Source organism: Dysidea avara, chromosome 11 (assembly GCF_963678975.1).
Source record: "Dysidea avara chromosome 11, odDysAvar1.4, whole genome shotgun sequence".
Lineage (NCBI taxonomy): Eukaryota > Metazoa > Porifera > Demospongiae > Dictyoceratida > Dysideidae > Dysidea > Dysidea avara.
Window position 1 is genome coordinate 27,275,093 of NC_089282.1, and position 21,265 is coordinate 27,296,357.

Below are 21,265 nucleotides of genomic sequence, written 5' to 3' on the forward strand. Positions count from 1 at the left end.
CATGGAATACATGTTAGTTAGTGTTGTTGACAGGACCCACCTTTCTTTAGCTAACACTGCAGACACATTAACAGTGTGACAGAGATCTTGTACTATCATTGAACCCTTCTCAGTGACCTGGAATGAGACAATTGTGGTCATCTGTGTACACACTGGATACATACAACATTATAAACACCTTGCTTGTATTAGTGTACACACATTTAGACCCCTGAAATCAGGACACCTCACTAATAAGGACACCTTGATAATCAGGACACTTATCCATGGTCCCATTTGTATAGCGTACACAAATTTAGTCCTCTGAAATCAGGACACCTCACTAATAAGGACACCTTGATAATCAGGACACTTATCCATGGTCCCATTTGTATTAGTGTACACACATTTAGACCCCTGAAATCAGGACACCTCACTAATAAGGACACTTTGATTATCAGGACACTTGTCCATGGTCCCGTTTGTATAGCGTACACAAATTTAGTCCTCTGAAATCAGGACACCTTACTAATAAGGACACCTTGATAATCAGGACACTTATCCATGGTCCCGTTTGTATAGCGTACACAAATTTAGTCCTCTGAAATCAGGACACCTCACTAATAAGGACACCTTGATAATCAGGACACTTGTCCATGGTCCTATTTGTATTATAGAATGCAAATGTCATACACTTTTCCACTAAACCATGCCCTTCCACATAAAGGACTCCTCGTGCAAATTTTTTGAATAGTTCCATCACAGATTTGACCTTTATGACTATCAGTGATATAATTATATAAGAATTGTACTGGTCAGATTTAAGAGGGTACTTGTTGGATTTAAGAGTGTATTGGTTGTTTGAGCCACTGCCGACCAGTGTGTGCAGAACCTGATATTTGATCATTTCTGTCTTAAAGTTATGATCATTTATATTGCCCATGAATTTTGAGTTAATTTATTTCCCCATAGGCAGGCTTGAGGTCAAATACTTTGAAAAGTATTTAATTACAAATACTCTGAAAGTATGAAATATTTCAAATACTTTTAAAAGCATATTAAACTACTTTTGTACTTTGATCGTTACACAACCACCCAATAGTACATACCTCTGTTTTAATATTGTTCTAATAAAATTTCAAGTGTATGGTAAACACAAACGTAATTATAATGCCGGAAAACAATTGGAGTAGACTTCTTGCTCTTCTTAGATGACATTATGGAACTATGTTACAGGATTTGAATGCTTGTACTTTACTACAAGTACATGAAAAAATTTGGAATTTTCAACTAGAGTAGGGACCATAGCACATCAATAAAAAGTACTGAAACAAGCTGGAGTAGTTCATGATATTAAATCACAGTAAAACAATAAGAAGTGTTATATCCCTACTGTACTCAAGATACTATAATGGAAATGCACAGTAGGGATATAACACTTCTTATTGTTTTACTGTGATTTAATATTCCAACACTTTTTATCGATGTGCTATGGTCCCTACTCTAGTTGAAAATTCCAAATTTTTTCGTGTGCTTGTTTGTTAACTTTTTTTTTGTATATAATTATTATGACTGGTGTTGCACCGATATGCATTTTTTCACATTTGCTGATACCGATTATTTGCCTATTCCTGTAACCGATATGCCAATATTTACCGATATTCTTCAATTCTTCAGAACAGTGGAGGAGGAGCAGAAAGTTTATGTGTATAAACTGCATTTGTAATGATAATGTAATCAATGTAATTAATTGTGTGGGCGGTCGACTTTTGCAATGTTTTATACAGTTTTGCTACTATCTCCTTTCATGGAAAAGGAAGCCAAGTAGTTATAAAACAGCTAAGCCAGCTTATCAAACAGTGTTTTTAGTGGGACTACAGACCCTTTGTGAAGAGTGATCAACTGATTGCGTGGGTGGCCGATAAATATACACGGCCTACTATAGCCTTGCAACCATACTTGTGTAAACAAACAAGCCAAAACAGTTACAGCAAACCACTTACTGCTGTATTCACCACCTTTACTTTCACCTGTTCATTGCCGTCAATTTAACGATTGATTGTGGGTTTCGGTTAATCGGCAAATTATTTCCGCTTCATAGCCGATACCGATACTTGTAAAATTAGCTAATATCAGTTATTACCGATAATTCAACCGATTATTGGTGCAACACTAATTATGACTGGTGAACCCACGCATACCGCATCTGAAATGGCACCGCACGCCCCAGCTAGAGTAAGTATCAATTATCGGACAATATCATGTTCGGACAGCTGCCATTCACTTCCTGGAAATCCTGCAGTTTAGGTAATTGTACCAAAGGTAGGCTACACCAAGCAATAATTATCCTCCAATAATCAGCTATGTGTAATTAATAGCTTAAGAGTTACAGCCAATAGTATGCTTAGTCCGATAAATTCTATGTTCAGACAAACCTAACAGTTGTCGGACTTTGATTTTTACTACCAGTAAACAATGTCCAACTTATTTCAAATTTGTATGCAACATACCTGTACTCATTAGCTATTAATGGCCAAAAAATGGTTTCGTTATCTTTAGCATAGAGAGAGTGTATAAACCTCACAATTTTTAGCGGTATTGTCGGACGCCATCTGCTTTAATTTAGCCATGCCCACCAACAGAGTTTGTATGCTTTTGCAACAAATGCACCACAGAAGAAGGTAAATAAATATATTTCAAGAGTAGAGGTGTGCTTTAAAGTTTATATTCAGCATATTTCCATTGGAACGTAGTATTTTTGGCTCATAAATGAAGAAGATGCACGCAAGGTGGAAAAAAGAAGTTATGCAAAACCACCTCCTGACCACCTACATATGCTAGTCTTGGTGTCCTATCACAAATACTGTCATGGAAATTGAAAGGCTTTTCTTTCTCTACCTTATATGGGTGAAACAAAAAGGACGAAAATGTTGTATTGTGCATCCATAGAAGGTAGACAATGGAACGTCTTTCCATTTCTAGGTGGTATTTGCGATTGAGGCACCAAGACTGACAAATGTGGTTGGTCAGAAGTTGCTTCTTGTAATTTCATTTTTCTACCTAGTGTGCATCTCCTTCATTTTAGGGATGCCACGACATAGAAATTTTTATGTCACATGTCATAGAGGTTTATGTCACATGTCATCGAGGTTTATGTCACGACATAAGCAATTCTTAAAGTTTCACAACTGAAGCTGTTACTTATGAAACTGTATAGCTATTTTGATTCAAACATGTAAACTTAAACATCAGCTATGACATCAACAACCAACATTGTTCATACTTATATGTCAATTTTTCTCATATTTATTGCATCAAATTTGATCAAAATGAATGGAAAAGTGTGCATTATTAGGAGATATTTATGTCACGACATAAAGAAGTCTATGTCATATCATATCATGGAGCTTTGTGTCATGACATGTCATATGTCATGACTATCATGGCATCCCTTCTTCATTTAGGAGCCAAATATACTACGTTCCAATGGAAATATCCTGAATATAAACTTTAAAGCACACCTTTACTCTTGAAAGACATTCATTTACCTTCTTCTGTGGTTTAGCACTGGTGCATTTGTTGCAAAAGCATGAACTCTGTTGGTGGGCATGGCTAAATTAAAGCAGATGGCGTCCGACAATACCGCTAAAAATTGTGAGGCTCGTACTCCCTCTATGCTAAAGATAACGAAACCATTTTTTGGCCATTAATAGCTAATGAGTACAGGTATATTGCATACAAATTTGAAATAAATTGGACATTGTTTACTGGTAGTAAAAATCAAAGTCCGACAACTGATAGTTTTGTCCAAACATAAAATTTATCAGACTAAGCATACTATTGGCTGTAACTCTTAAGCTATTAATTACACATAGCTGATTATTGGAGGATAATTATTGCTTGGTGTAGCCTACCTTTTGGTACAATAACCTAAACTGCAGGATTTCCAGGAAGTGAATGGCAGTTGTCCAAACATGATATTGTCTGATAATTGATACTTTACTCTATATCAATTATCGTCTGAAAAGTGAAGTATCCACTACACTTCATTGTCAGCTATGTTCAACCCGTTACACAGCATTTCGAATCAAGAACTGTCCATAAAGCACCTCTACAATCCACGCATATCAAAAGAAAGAAATAATGCCATGTGCCCCAATTATATTAATTATCGTCTGAAAAGTGAAGTATCCACTACACTTCGCTGTCAGCTATGTTCAACCCGTTACACAGCAGTATGAATCAAGAACTATTTGAAAAGCACCTCTGCAACCAAAATAGCCACTATGAAAAATACGGATGATTTCCATTACAAAGGAAGCCATCACGTGCTACTGCCAAATCAACACCTAAGTCCATGAAGAATGCATTTTATGTACTGTGGTATGCCAAAAGGCACCTGTCGGGACAAAGCGATATTGAACAGTGAAAAAATCAAGCCCGTAGCCTTAGCCATTATCGAGTTACGCTTGTCTGAAGGCATCAGTCAGTCAGTTACTTACTCAGTCAGTAGAAAATTCCGTCAAATAAATTTAAAAAAAAAATTCCATAGCAACTTGTTGAAAGCATTTTGGGTCGATCTGAAAGCTTGTTTGGGCTTAGTTTTACCTAACCAATACTGCCTCATTGTTGTCAGGGAAAATTGAGGCTGGTTTTTGAGTGACATTATTTTGTGGGCCACGCCTACTCCTTTGTGGTCCCTACTATACAGTTACTATAGTACTGTATGATACTATTCAACTTCAAAGAAAAGTAAGTTCTTCATAACTCTTCCCATTCAAAGAAATTGAAAGAAAATAATTAGTATTTGATATATTTCTACAGATTAAGGTGTCAATAAGTCAAAGAGATCATCTTCCAGCAAAGGTATTTGAAGTATTTGCAGAAAGTTTTACATGAAGTGTTTAAATACAAATACATGTTGTTTCAAAACTTCAAAATACAAATACAGCTAAATACAAGTATATGACCCCAAGCCTACCATACGTAATTTACACTCTAAGGGCAGGTAAACTCAAGGCATGTCCACACAAATTCGAATTAGGAACCAGATGCAAAACAAATTCAGGTAATGCGTATCGAATCCGAATTGAATGTGTCCACATGCATTATCGCGTAATGCACATTATTGAATTTACTAGTGTGATAAACGGATAATTAAATGCCGAAAACACTCATTTGCGCCAACCAAGAGAACAATGAGTTTAACGATAGAATGAAAGGAATATCTCGTAGTAACGCTTATACTTTGTTTATAACATACCGGAAGGATTTCTACGAGTAGAGTACAAAAGACGGCTGATGGTGAGTGATAGGTATGGGACCGTTGTTCTTTCAAACTCTAAGGGCTAGCTACGATGATAAAACACTTCTTCGACACGTCCCTGCGCTTTTATTACACCGAGCACCGGCTTCTGTATTTCTACCCTGTGTTGTTTACAAAGGTCATGCGCAAACGTGTCAACCCCTCACGCATTGCATTATTATGACGTAGCAAATCCCGATTCGCAGCCAATTCGTATTCAAACCACCTGTGGAGATGGATTCATGTGATCCACTTTCAATTCGAATCGCGTTAATACGCATTCCATGTGGACGCGAATAATTCGAATCAATGCGCATTCAATTCACTTTTTTTTGTCGTGTGGACATGCCTTCAGAGAATTTCAGAGATAATAAAAACAATCGTAACTTCAAAATGGAATTACCTATCAAGTTGTTTTCTTCAACAAGACCTTTACTTTGGTACCATGTCTATTATTGCCTCAGGAAGATAAAGACAGAAATGATCAAATTTCTGCCATAAAGGTCACCAAAGGTCAAATCTGTGATGGCACTACATCAAAAAATACATGTCTTGAGGAATACTATTTATGTGGAAAGTTTAATGCTTTTATGAAAAAGTGCACAATTTGGGGCTATATTATTAGTGTACACTAGGGTTGGAATGAATGTACAAATACATGCCCCAAAGCTTTTTTTGACAATGTTACCGAAGCTTTGTCAATTAATGAACACAATTGAGTGTACATAGTACAAACTGCTACAGCTACACTCCATTGTTTAGACTATAAATGGCAGCTTCTACAAGGATTGACAACTGTTAGTATCCATGGTAATGAAGCTTTGGTGGGGTAAAGCAGCATCCGAATGTTGTGAAGCCAAACGAAGCATCAAACTATTTGTCTCAACCCTACACATTTAGACCCTTGAAATCAGGACACCTTGATAATCAGGACACCTTGATAATCAGGACACCTTGATAATCAGGACATCTTGATGATCAGGACACCTTGATGATCAGGACACCTTGATGATCAGGACACCTTGATGATCAGGACACCTTGATAATCAGGACACCTTGATGATCAGGATACCTTGATAGTCAGGACACTTGTCTGTGCATTATTGTTATTATGACAACCACACCTGATATGACATTACAAGACTTGACACAGGTACACTAACATACTACACAAACAGATACATTAACAGACACACTACACACATGCACACACACTTCTGCTTGTCTGGGGCTGGGAGACCATCATCTCCACCCCAACCCTTCATGGAAAACAGTTCAAGGTACACACTCACCCAGCCAGGAGACACTAAATAATCTCTTACAAGCTATTGAAATTTAGGCCAGTGAGAGGAGGATAGACAATTGTGTTGGCCTTACAAGTCAACAAGAGGCCTCTACATTGTGCACACACACCATGCTTTGCATGAGGTGGAACAAGTCTCTGACTAAGGTCCCTATAATAATGGAGTCCCCTGGTCTCCACCACACAGCAAAGTTAGGGAGGCTATCATTAGCCAAATCACACGAATGGCATGTTATAGGTCCACCACAAGGTTGGTAGCATGGCCACTCACACGCACATACGTACGTACAACACTACACTGGCTTACCAGTTTGGATGTCTCCTCAACAATGGCTTCCTTACTATGACTGACTGACTGTACTACCAGTACTCCACTATCAAACTTGTGTAGCCTAATATGGTATGATAGTCTAATATGGTATGATCATTAATATGTAGTACACGAGTACACCTCCCAAGTGAGGTCACTCCTCATGCACAGGACACGCCATGACCCACACAACAACAACACACTGGACACGCCATGACCCACACGAGGACATACCATGACCCACACAAGGACATGCCATGACCCACACGAGGACACACCATGACCCACACAAGGACACGCCATGACCCACACGAAGACACACCATGATCCACACTAGGACACACCATGACCCACATGACACACCATGACCCAGATGAGGACACACTAACCTCAGTGGTAGCTTGAGCAGTTCAAACGTGTTACAAGCAGTAATGATGTCATCAGGTGAACACAACTATTAATAGAACAACAAGCAGTAATGATGTCATCAGGTGAACACAACTATTAATAGAACAACAAATAATATTAACACTTCCCACTACAGGTGGTCTGTTATTGACAGAGCTGAGGAACACTTCTCACAACACACTATTGTCTGGTCTGTTAATACTACCACTTGACAGAGGAACACTTCTCACAACACACTATTGTCTGGTCTGTTAATACTACCACTTGACAGAGTTGAGGAACACTTCTCACAACACACTATTGTCTGGTCTGTTAATACTACCACTTGACAGAGCTAAGGAACACTTCTCACAATACACTATTGTCTGGTCTGTTAATACTACCACTTGACAGAGCTGAGGAACACTTCTCACAATACGCTATTGTCTGGTCTGTTAATACTACCACTTGACAGAGTTGAGGAACACTTCTCACAATACACTATTGTCTGGTCTGTTAATACTACCACTTGACAGAGTTGAGGAACACTTCTCACAACACACTATTGTCTGGTCTGTTAATACTACCACTTGACAGAGCTGAGGAACACTTCTCACAATACACTATTGTCTGGTCTGTTAATACTACCACTTGACAGAGCTGAGGAACACTTCTCACAATACACTATTGTCTGGTCTGTTAATACTACCACTTGACAGAGCTGAGGAACACTTCTCACAATACACTATTGTCTGGTCTGTTAATACTACCACTTGACAGAGTTGAGGAACACTTCTCACAACACACTATTGTCTGGTCTGTTAATACTACCACTTGACAGAGCTGAGGAACACTTCTCACAATACACTATTGTCTGGTCTGTTAATACTACCACTTGACAGAGCTGAGGAACACTTCTCACAATACACTATTGTCTGGTCTGTTAATACTACCACTTGACAGAGCTGAGGAACACTTCTCACAATACACTATTGTCTGGTCTGTTAATACTACCACTTGACAGAGCTGAGGAACACTTCTCACAATACACTATTGTCTGGTCTGTTAATACTACCACTTGACAGAGCTGAGGAACACTTCTCACAATACACTATTGTCTGGTCCGTTAACACTACCACTTGACAGAGTTGAGGAACACTTCTCACAATACACTATTGTCTGGTCTGTTAATACTACCACATACACACTTAGTTTAATGGGATGCTAATTTTGATTTTGTGGTGGGTGCTTGGCTGTCTGAAATATCTTCACACTTAAAGTCCACTACTAATCAGGAGCTACTAATCAGGGTTACCCTACTCTGTAATTTAAAAGGCATGATTTACACAAAGCTACAAAAATGTCCACCATTAAGGCAGGACACAGACTCAAGGTTTACCAATCAAACTATTAACAGGATTCATTGAGCCTACTGCTATCAAGAACAGAACTTTTTATAGACTGAGTAGCAGGAATTCATACGTAAGTGTTGTTTACACCTTGAGGCTTGTGTTGTTGAACACGGGATTAACTAAATAGCAGAATTGCATGTAGCTAAGCTAAACCAATAATTTAAGCAGGATATAGCTATACTGCAAGCAAAAGTTTGAGCAAATTAACTTAATACACAGGTACACACTTCCTGGCTATAAGTGGAGAAGGACCTTACTCTAATAGAACACACGGGACAAACACACACAAACGAACATGCATTCAATTGACCTGCCCATGCCTGCCCTATGCCTATCAAATGTGCTACTGTATACTCTTCCAACAGTCCATATGTGGTTTAGCAATACCTGGATGCTATGAGAAAATAGTTCAGTTAGAAAAAGTATGCACCAAAAAGGTGTATAAAACAACAAAAAAAAGTTTTGTCACTGGCAGGATTCGAACCCACACCCTACACAGCAGTAACCACAACAACTTCAGGGAGGTGCCGTTTATCGTTTATCGTGTGAGGTGAAGTTTTCTCTACATCATGACCTTCAAGGTGCTGTAATGGACAAAGGAACACATGTAGAAGCTTGTAATAAACTTTGCGACGTAGCCAGATGGTGAGCGTTTCATTTCACGTGTGAATCGTGCCGATAGTGCACAGATTGCCGAGTAATCATCGTCAATAGCTGACACATGAAAAAGTGTGTCACGAAAAGGTGGCACTGAGAAAAAAAATTGTCATGGGCAGGAATCAAACCCAGGAACCTCTGGGTTAACAGTTCTATCACTAATGCTTTGGCTGTTTGTTCGTGGTTTTGACAGGAATGTAGCTCAAGTTTTCCTCCACACCAACGTCTTCAATGCTTTATAGAGAACAAAAGGAAGCACGTAGTGGTTTGTAACAACAAACTTGGAGTTGCCAGATGATCAGTGCTTAATTTTGTTAAAGTCCCGTGTTGATATGTGCTTTGGTTGTTGAGTTACGGGCGTTGGAGACAGATAGATAGACAGACAGCTTTATTAGAGCCAGTAATATGCACTAGCTATCAGATATTTCTTCATCTTTTTGTACCACTTAGAAAATCGCTTAGAAAAATTGCTATAACTGGTGAATGTTCATTTCAGCATGTAACATATACAGTTCAATTTTTATACAGATGTTATCGGATAAACAAACAAATGGGATTAAAACAAGACAGTTATTAAGTATAATTTTTAAAACTACAAAGAAATTTTTTTTTTGTCACAGCTGTAAGGTAAACTGCCTCAGGGAACAGGTTGGTTTGTAGCATCATAGGAGTGGCTTTGGTGAAAAGAATCAAGATAAAGACAATATTATTGAGTTATAATAAAAATGCTAACCAATTAGAATGTACCCAAATTACATAATATTCCAGGTGTAATAAAGTTGCCATGTCAGCGAACACTGAAAGACACACCCACTGTGTTGCAGCAGCTGCAAAATTGTCTACTGCAGTAGTTGATGGAAGCTGCTGATATTGCATGTTGCACTGAATTCCGGAAATACATCACAATACGTATTAGTAGATGAGAAGGAAGATCTTGTTTACACAGTATTAACTACATGGGTATACACTCACACACATTTAAGCTGGTGCAAATGATAATTTATATATTCATTCTTTCACATGAATGCAGGCAGGAGCACTACATTAGGGATATAAACAATCACTTAGTGGAATATTAAATGACTCGTTGGTGTTTATGGTGAGGGTTTCCATATGCACACAATTTCCTTGTGCTACAGTGATGGGAGAACAGATATTCTCCCATTTCGGGATGCCGTGTCAAGGCTAGAGAGATGTGGCTGCAGTGATTACAGATGGTAACCATCGTTACTTTGAACTTCATAATGACAGTTCGAAAGCCCTTGATAACAAGACAATGAATCCATATGGTGAAGAATAGTAGTATATATACTTTATCTCAGAGCCTCCCCACCTCATCAAAATGCAACGCAACTAGGAAAGGTATTTGTGACTAATTTTGTGAATGTGAAGTGTGTGTTGCCATACACTAGACCATGTTGCCATACACTAGACCATGTCTCCATACACTAGACCATGTCACCATACACTAGACCATGTCGCCATACACTAGACCATGTCGCCATACACTAGACCATGTCGCCATACACTAGACCATGTCGCCATACACTAGACCATGTCACCATACACTAGACCATGTCGCCATACACTAGACCATGTCGCCATACACTAGACCATGTCGCCATACACTAGACCATGTCGCCATACACTAGACCATGTCTCCATACACTAGACCATGTCGCCATACACTAGACCATGTCGCCATACACTAGACCATGTCGCCATACACTAGACCATGTCGCCATACACTAGACCATGTCGCCATACACTAGACCATGTCGCCATACACTAGACCATGTCGCCATACACTAGACCATGTCGCCATACACTAGACCATGTCGCCATACACTAGACCATGTCGCCATACACTAGACCATGTCGCCATACACTAGACCATGTTGCCATACACTAGACCATGCAAAGTTAAGTATATATTTCTGGTCCAACTCAGATGTAAAAATTGACCAGGTCACCAGTTTTTTTCTGTTATAATTAATTAATTAATTAATTATATTACTGCATACAATTACAATTACAATTCATAGCAAGTGTAGCGAAATTTTTAATATTACAGTAAAACTTGTGTTAAATACAATTAATTGTGTATTTATATTTCAGGAACCACAATAGAAGGTACAAACTGATAAAAAAGATTTATTGACAGTTTTATATTGACTTTTAATATTGTTAAAAGTGTTCAATGATTTAAAAAGCTCAAAAAAGTGTAGTTTAAAAATCAACTAGCTTATGGTTTTCACTTTAGTATGGGTATTTTAGTTGAATTTTGCTTGCATGATTCACAGCGAGGATAATAGCCAGGAGTATCATGTAGACCTTCAGTCCCTCACAGTGAATGAAGATCTTTGGAAAGCAATTGGAAACATAGTCCAAGTTGTTTCTTGATCTTTACAGAGTAGTTTACGAGATGAATACAATACTCGTGGCTTAACAAACTTGCCAATGTTTCGAACAAATTGTCCAAAAGGATTAAAGGGTATTCTAGAATCACCAAATGCCACTAATGATGGTCAATCTTTTTCGGTACCATACACATCTGAGAATGATCTATAAACTTCACCATCTTTCATAGGGTCTGGTAAATGGCAGATAGTACCAAATATCTCTCTGGGAAAATGAGGAGGTTTGCAGATGGTGCAGTCTGTAGCACCACATTTCTTAATGGAAAACATGTAATGTCTTGTACGACAACAAAGATGACAGATCCAAGAAACTTTTTTAACTTTGGAAAATTATTAAGCTGAGCAGCCTTTGTACAATTCACATATTGAGAATTTGGTTCAATTTGATTTAACATACTAAGAAACAGTTTCTATTTCTGAAACACTTAAAGAATGAAACAAACCAAAAAGGTTCATTCTTCAATTTTAATTTCCGAATAAGGGATGACACAATAATATTTTAGATGGCTGCACACTGTCCCTGAATTCATCAGGTGGGTTTCAGCAGCTGTTCGAATATCTTTCATGGAATTACAGCCTTCTACAACTTTTTCTAGTGTAACTGTTACTAACTTCTCCCTCATTATCCCAACAGCCTGTAGCACCTCAGACATGCCTCATTCAGCTGGGTTCTTATATGAGTTGTACGGCGGAGTATGAACTACCACAAGATAATCAAATTATGAACAAGAAACAGACATATATACGTGAGTTGCACAGAAAGAAAATTGACACGATGATCAGGTCCACCGTCTGTGTAGACAAACATCACAAGATTTACAATTGAAACAACAAGGAGTTTAAGTCGGTCCCGTGACACTTAGGCAAAAAGCCCTCAAAGACACTATCTTTTAATCCGATGCAAACTTTACCATAATAAATGATCCATCCATTGAATGGAGTGTGTCTATAAATAAGGCAACACTAGGAGTATGAGAACTACGAGTGGTCACCAACAAGAAATGATTTATCAACAGATACAAGAACTCTTTTACCACGTTCTACACTAGCCACTGGGTACCCTGGTTCACCAAGTGGTACCTTGTGTTTATCATCAAGTGGTAGCTTATGTTTACCATCAAGTGACACAAATGTAGCAAGCCTTCTAAACTGAACAGCCATTTCTTCTCATAGCGAAATAAAGCAGATGCATTATGTGCCTCTTCATGGTACTTCCTTATTTGGCACTTTAGTACCATGTACTTTAGTTTCAGTCTACCTGTGTACTGTAAGGCTTCCTTTGCTGTGAGTGTCTTCGGTCAAAACTGCAACCTAACTTACTGTACTGATGGTACTGGAGTGCCAGGGTCAACTACTTTACTGACTTCACACAAAAGATCAGAAACTGACATAGCCACAGCTAAATGCTTAAAACTGTCATGTCGTCTGTCATCAACTGGTGTCTCCATGTTGCCATTGATATATAGGCTTTACATGCATCATTTATCATATTTACTTGGCTGCCGTGATGCTGAAGGTCAACCACAGCATCAATGTCTTCCAACTCAATTACCTATCTTACATGATCATTAATGTGGCTCTCAGTTTTGCTAGAGGCTACAGAACAATCTCCAGTTATCTCCTGATACATTTCACATAAATAAGCAGGTTTAACCATTCTACCAAACAAACTATCAAACTTTTGCTTCATGGCATGAGAATGATATTTAGGCATGTCATCAGTAATCTTCTGAACCACACCATCATTCCTGGACTAAACGTCACCCCCACTGGCACTTACTTCAGTCAACCACAGAAAATGATTTGTTATTATAGCCAGAACTGAAGGATTTCCCCTTGTTATTGCCAGTACTGAAGGTAAACAAAACAGCGGTCAGTTGGCAGCCATTCTCTTTAAGCTTTCAACAAATCGATAACCATAGGAGTAGCAACATATTTTTAGATGGGGGGGCTCTAGTTTAGTGTTGAAAAGCAAAAATAAAATAAAAATCAACACCTGCTAAGAATGACTGTCCTCCACCAAATACACATTGTATCACTGATAAAGCACATAATCATTATCCACAACTTCATAGTTTGCTACACTGCTTCTGTGAATACTGTGACTGCTCTATTAGAGTATCTCAATCTTTTTTGAATTTACAAACAGAAATTCGTAAGGAAGGCTCCAGCCCCCTTGCCAGTAAAGTGTTAAGTACTGTATACTGGCAGTAAAGTGTTAAGTACTGACGAAGTCTGTAAGTCCTTCACAGGCAGAGTAAACAAAGCTAGTGAATCACTAACACTACAAGCTGAAGCAGAACTATGTTGTAAGGTAGAACCTTTTCATTTCGCACCTCCAATTACTTTAATATAATTGTGAAGTGACTCAACAAATCTTCTATGCTTTTCTTCTACTCTTGCCATTTGAGTTTGGATAGCCATCTCTATAGGACAATGCGTAAATCCCATTATTCCAACAAGTAATATATAGCTCACCTGTTGACGTATATTGAACAGTGTCTGTGATATAGCAGCAATCAATTCACGCTTTAAATTTGGTCGTTTTCGCTTGTAGCTTTCTGTATCATTGCAGTTCTGTGCAAATATTTCAGGAATGGACAAGATTGTGCAGCTAGTTTCTCATGATGGCCATCCCACAGAACATCTACTGAGACACAAACGGTTTATCTTGTGATAGTACCATATCCTTCGACCACTCAAGTTTGTTTTTCTGCAGTAGGTCAATGACATCATTGTAGAACTTTTGTTTGTCGTTCTTACAAATTATCTCTATTTTATCCGGGCATGCAAGTTTACCAGCTTCTTCCATCAACATGGTAAACACATTCCTTCTGCCACTTTACATACTGCTTTGTACTTGTAACAAAAACTTGGAAGTATTTACTAAATTCAATGGCGTTGACTACCTATATCATCATTGAGATTGGCTGGAAACATCCAACTTAGGAATGGGAGATTGAGCACGATACAGTACTGATCCGGTAGGCAAAATTCATCTGCAGTCTCCAGTGATCCACTACACACACCTTGAAACACTTCAATGATTGAGCATTTGGAGGTACCTTTGCCCCAGTGCACATTTGTACTGATATTAATTGTTTTGTTTATGACCACAATAGATGTGCAAGTGTAGCTACATGTACAGTCAACAGATTTACATTAACGTATTTCATTAAATCCAATCATATTTCATTAAATCCAATCATATTTCATTAATCCAGATAAAAATGACCCACACAGGGACCAGAAACATATAATTAATTTTGCATGGCCTTATCATATGTTTGTCACATGTCATATTACACACTATACACTCATCTATATACATGTAGTGTGATGTAACATATCAAATGGAGCCATCTACTACAACTTTACCATCAGGACGGGGACAACAGGATTGGTGCTTGTGCCCAAACTTAAATATGAACATGTCCACCTGACAGAATTTTCAAAGATGAGTAGATGCCCAAGTATGTAAGACAACAAAATGCAAATTAGCGCACATCTTTGTGTGTTCAACTTAAATATTCAGGCACTGAGCAACACTGTTATGATATGTCTTCACAAAATACTAGGAAAGGAAACAGAGGACACCATTAAATTTTGTTGATGCTTTAACAACTGCATTAAATATGTCCGGGATTTTGTTTCTGGTCAGCATTCCAAAAATCCATTCAAGTTACCATATCAAGGCAAAAATGATTTTCGAATATAAGAATTGATGAAATGTTGTATGACTGACTGCATTTCATATCGACATAAACAGCGGTTAGAAGACAAATTTTGTGAGTATCTTAAAATGGACACAAAGTGTGAAAAGAAGAGAAACAGTCATGTGATAGTGTTTAGACGAGAAAAGTGGCTTGTTTAAAGTGGCTTGTTTGTTACTTGCACTTGACCGTACGGAAGAAGAAGGAAGCTAACAGAATGCTACTTAGCTTGGAACATAAAATGGATTGCAGATCATAAAACGTATTGCAGATCACAAGTATGCATAACACCATCATGTATTTTATAGTTGTAACATGGGCACGAGTGATTTGCCAGAAATTTATGTCCAAAGTCCGAGGGCCCCGAGGACTACGGGCATACATTTCTGGCAAATCACGAGTGCCCATGTTACAGCTAATATGTAACACTTCCGCTAAAGCTGATAGCCTTAATGCCGATACGAGTGGAATCACTGGATTCGTTATATATGCATGCCTTAAAGACTCGCAAGTAACGTTGTAGCTACGATTGCTATAATAAACGGACGAGTCCTACGGATATCACGGAAAGTCGAGTAGGGCAAATTTCGGGGAATTTACATGTGTTTTAATGTTTTTGCGTTGTTTATAGACTAATCACAACGTATACTAAAGACCTAATGGGGTAAGCTTCGCTATAGAGTGGTTAATTCGTGTCATCTGTAATGTGGGTATGTCTGCATACCGAAATGCTTGGGAACGTACTGCAAGACTAGTTCTCACCTTTAAGTAACATTTTCCAACTTGTAGAATGGCAATGATACCAAAACGCCTTCATTTGACTGCTGCTTCTGGCAACACTTCAATTTGTGGTAATCATCACGTGAGCATTGATTTATTCCCACTATCGATTTCGGTCTGAGCTTGAATAAAACAAACAGAGGGTGGAACCACTACCTCATCCACATTAAGGCTATACTTGCTTTGATTAAATGGCTTGCTCTTTTAGAAGTGCAACCACTTTCCCGGGATACATTTCGATGTACACCAGTGTACATTTAGATGTCTCCCTGTGTTGAGGTATACATGGCAGATGTATCCTCTGGAATTCCTTTGATCCGAGGTGTGAAAGTCTTACATAGTATTATTATGTCATGCATGGCTCATATTCTGTATAGTGTTATCATTTGTGGAATTGGTGAGATTTAGAATGTACCATAGTAACGTGGGTGTGAATAGTAGTGACAAGTGCAGAGGGGTGAGTCTGTTATAATGACTTGTCTGAAGCACTTGCTGAAGGTAAAGTTGTCTACTGAGGTAGTTGTAACAAACAGTTACTGCAGTCTGCTAATTCCGTAATGTTGTAGCAAGCTCACACAGATTTGTCCCCAACAGCTGAACAACTTTTCAGGGAAGCTACAAATGATGTGTTTACGGACGATTACCATCTTTAATGCTAGAATGATGGTTGAAACTGCATTGCAGTAAAGATCCTGGATAGATGATGGAAGAATTTGTCACAACTTTGTTTTATAGCTTCAATGTCTGTTTTAAAGATCCATCAGATTCACTCAAGACTCAAAAAGAAAACACGTGAACGTCCTTTCATAAATTGCAAACCTCAACTGACTTTACAGCACAATGGCATCTCTAAGGGAACATCCATCAAGCCAAATGTAACACTCTATCAATACATTACAATGATGTGTTATAAAGTGGGCAATTTTAAAAACTCAACTTTCAAACTTATCACTGAAGAAGTCAATGCATTATGGTATGCTGCAGGCTATGTTTGCCACAAACTGAATTAACTGATCAAGAAACTTGAAATGTCATCTATTGATAGACGGATGGAGTTGATAAGTGAAGGTGATGGCACAGCTGAAGACTAGACAAATCTACTTGACTGAGTAGTCTCGCTTGACCAGACTGTTTTTTTCCCTTTCCAAATAAGGTAACAGACAAATGCAACAGGTGCCATCTATATTTTTAAACACGTGAGCTTGTTAGCCATGCAGCTTGTTAGAGTATGGTGCACAGTGGTAGTGATGCATCATTCACAGGTCATTAGACAAGTTTTTTCGGTTCGTCATCGATTCATTAACACTTGCCAGTTCCTGGCTATTCTATCACACAGAATTTCTATGGAAGGGTGACCACTGGCCACGTGAGACCAGGAGGGTTTTGTCATATCAATGAAGATACATCCATGTTTTTTGTTGCCATGAAAGAAGTTCAGTTGAATTGCAAGTCAAAGCTACAGGTCTAAACAATTTAAAGAAGAAGCTTTCAGACAGCTAATGTGAATGTATTATTGGTCACTGCAAACAGAAACGATGTTGATTACAGTAAAGCATTTTTGGTGATAAGTGAGTTATGGGCGACAATTATTCGTAGGTTTGCCTTGACAAGTGCTTAGATAGAGCTGCATTACAAAAGGGGCTCCAGAAATCTCAAGCATTAAGAAAAATTCTTTAATATGTGTTCTTGTTACTGTACAGTATATCACATGCTGTATGGTATAACAAATTCAACCAGAATGGCCAAAAATGCTTCAGACAAGTTGCTATATGGTGACTGATGAAAGCTCCCCTCTGGGTGTAGTAGCTGTATGTATAAAGTATAAGAATAAATTAGGAATTTTAAATTAGAGTAGGGACAGTGTATAGTGCTGCAATAAAAAGTACTGAAACAAGCTGGATCAGAGTAGTACGTAATGTCCAAATACTGTAAAACAATAAGAAGTGAATGTCTCTACTGTGCATTGAGTGTAGCACAGTAGGGATATTCAGTTCTTATTGTTTTACAGTATTTGGACATTACGTACTACTCCAATCCAGCTTGTTTCAGTACTTTTTATTGCAGCATTATACACTGTCCCTACTCTAATTTAAAATTCCTAATTTTTTCTTATACTTGTTAGTGAAGTTTTTTTTGCAAGCTCATGACCACTAAATAGTCTGCTTTTCACAAAACCAGTCACAATATTTTAAGAGTTACTCACAGCACTATGATACTAGATTATGACTCATACAATAACAACTGATCAGTGGGCGTGGCTCTACATAAGCCTGCAGACAATAATGGACACGGATTCGTGCAGACTTACAGACTGATGAATGAGCGTGGCTACCATATGTCTACAGACAGTAATTTACGTAAGTGGGCGTGGCTCACGAAAGAAGCTGGGATACACTATGACGTGTAGTAACATGTCCACATTTAGTTTAGCAAGTGGGGTCAGACCTGAATAAACTGTAAGGCGGGATCTGATGACCCGACTTGGTTTAACAAGATAATTGTGACCAGATTTTACAAAACCGATCCAAATCGCACATCAGCCAAAATCAAACTAACACCACTAGTGGATAGCTACACTATCGTACTACTAGTTTTGACCCTCAGTACTACTCAAACTACTCGAGGCTGGTTATAACAGACGTCTTTTCTGGGTGGTGTGGAGTGCTCAAATGGCGGTTTCAGGCCTTGTGAAGGATCTGGCCTGGCAAGAATCAGTGGTTTACTGGTGGACAGCCTTATAATGTTGGCCAGACGTTTTCTCTGTTGATTTTGCTACATATCAGCCACTAAGGAGCCAGCACAGCACTGTAATCTCGTGTCTGGACTCCAATCGTGGTCTGCCTCCATTTTGAGGTCTATCTCTTGCCCTCCCCGCCACCCCCCACCCTCCACCCCTTTGTGAGCACTCGTTATACTACTTCGCTCGTCCAACTGCTCAGATTTTCTATCTTATTTGGCAGGAAATTCTACAAGCAGCTACAAGTACTGGAAGTGGCCTGAAAGGTAACAGATTGATGCATCTTTTGTGTAAATTTCATACGCGTGCTTGCTATCCTTGGAGAGTTATGCTGGCTTCAATTCTTTAAAACCGTTTATCTCGAAACTTCTAATGTGCAATTTGGATCGTTTTTCCAAAATCCAGTCACAATTAGTACATGCATGATGATTACTTCTTTGAACGCTTTCTTCTTGGTAAAGGTGTGTTTCCATATCTATCCATATCTAGAGGTACTTTGCTTGCTGGATGTTGTTTAAGAACTCATACACGTTGGGATATTTGTGTGTCATTCCCCATTGATGTTGCATACTAAGAATCTTCCAGCACAACTTTTCACTCAGAAATGGTTCCACTCCAGAGGAATTATAAGCGCATCAACAACACGAAATGTCAAGCATGGAATACTCCATTTCATATCTCGGATAATGATTATATAATCTATGATTTAATGCTAGATGGGGTAATATTTCTGTCACATAAGATGTCTCTAGGATGATTTTCAAGGTGGAATTATAGGCGACGTGTCATTTAGGGGCAATCCCTACTATCATACTGTTTGATAAATAATTCATACAAAAGTTGCACATACGTATATATGATGCTGTTGATACATGTGAGTTATAACATCATGGTAGTTGTCATAACATGATATGTTACACCACAATCATGAGAAGTAGTACAATCACTCGGCCCTACGTGTAGCCAGTGTGGGACTGAAATACTCCAATAGTACAGTCAGCCTATTAGAGTAGTCAGGTAAGCTATCCAAGTGCTTAGCTACATTACAAGTCAATTAGCAGAGTACATTAGTCTCCCTATAGAGAGTTCAGCTACAAACAAGCTTCCCTGTAGATAGTTCAACTACATTACAAGTCTCTCAGTAGAGAATTCGGCTACACTGCAAGTCTCCCTATAGAGAGTTCAGCTATGTCAAGTCATCCTGCAGAGATCAAGTTGCATTACAAGTCACTCAGCCCTCAGCTATATTACAAATCTCCCAGTAGAGTTCAGCTATGTTACTCAATATACTGTAGAGTTCATTATCAACTACAAACAAGTCACTCTGTAGAGAACTCTACAGGAGTTTTAGCTTTATTCATTTTGGTACATGATAATCTATAATTAGCAATTCAAATAAAAAAAAATCTCTCTCCTTCTTCCTACAGTAAAGAAGAAAACAAGCCCCAATGCTGGCTTTCAGCCAGTTTAATGGACTATGATTAAAAGAAAAGTGACGTCTATACCAAAAACAGCCAAACTGTGTGTGAAAAAGCATCATTGCAGCCATTTCTTATCTGCTACCTTTGATTTCACAATTTTTTTTACAACTTTTTTCACCCTTCCCTTTTTGGGGGCTGCATCAGACTGCTGTAGCTTAGACTGTTGTTAGCTAAATAAGCCATCATAATAGGGAAGCCATAAAACATACATTGCTTGATAGATAATAGAGTACTTAAAAGGGATAGGAAACGCAATAACGTGACGTCACAAAATACGTACATTTCTATTGGAATTCTGTGTGTTACGTAACGACATACTCGTTACGCTTGCTGCGCTTGTATCAAAGAGAAACAAATTATTGTAACGACAGGATTTTGTAACCAACAACTATGAAAACTTTGCTACAATGAACTCAAGTAAGTAATCGAGGGGACTAGGATGGTACCAACCCTCAAGGAAGTTGAGCGCAAAATTAAAGGAGATTGAAAGTGAAAGAAATGGCTCAAAAATTACTTTAAACCACTTTACTTTCTTCGTAAATATATTCTATCCTTTTAACTGTGATAAACCTATTCCTTACCATTTAACAGAGGGAACCAAAGGAAGTATCAGAGCAAAACAGGAACTGTTGCTTGAAGAAATGACTAAGTATCTTCCATTTTTAACCAAAAGTTTAAACCACCTTGCAGTACAACGCAGCAGTAAAAGACTGTGTTGGTGACACGCCTAGCTTACCACAAGATTCGAAAGTGGAACCGGCTATAAAAGAAGCAGTATGGA

At 38.4% G+C, this 21,265-nt stretch overlaps 1 protein-coding gene across 1 annotated transcript in view; it reads right to left on the bottom strand.

Moving 5' to 3' along the window:
• LOC136239550 (vacuolar protein-sorting-associated protein 36-like) overlaps positions 1–21,265 on the bottom strand; it is a 31,403-nt gene that overhangs the window by 169 nt on the left and 9,969 nt on the right. The window contains exons 11-13 of the mRNA XM_066030295.1: positions 7,287–7,351; positions 6,895–6,979; positions 41–117 (exon numbers count right to left, since the gene is read on the bottom strand). Of these exons, the coding sequence (XP_065886367.1) occupies positions 41–117; positions 6,895–6,979; positions 7,287–7,351 (227 nt within the window). The remainder of the gene's footprint in view (positions 1–40; positions 118–6,894; positions 6,980–7,286; positions 7,352–21,265) is intronic.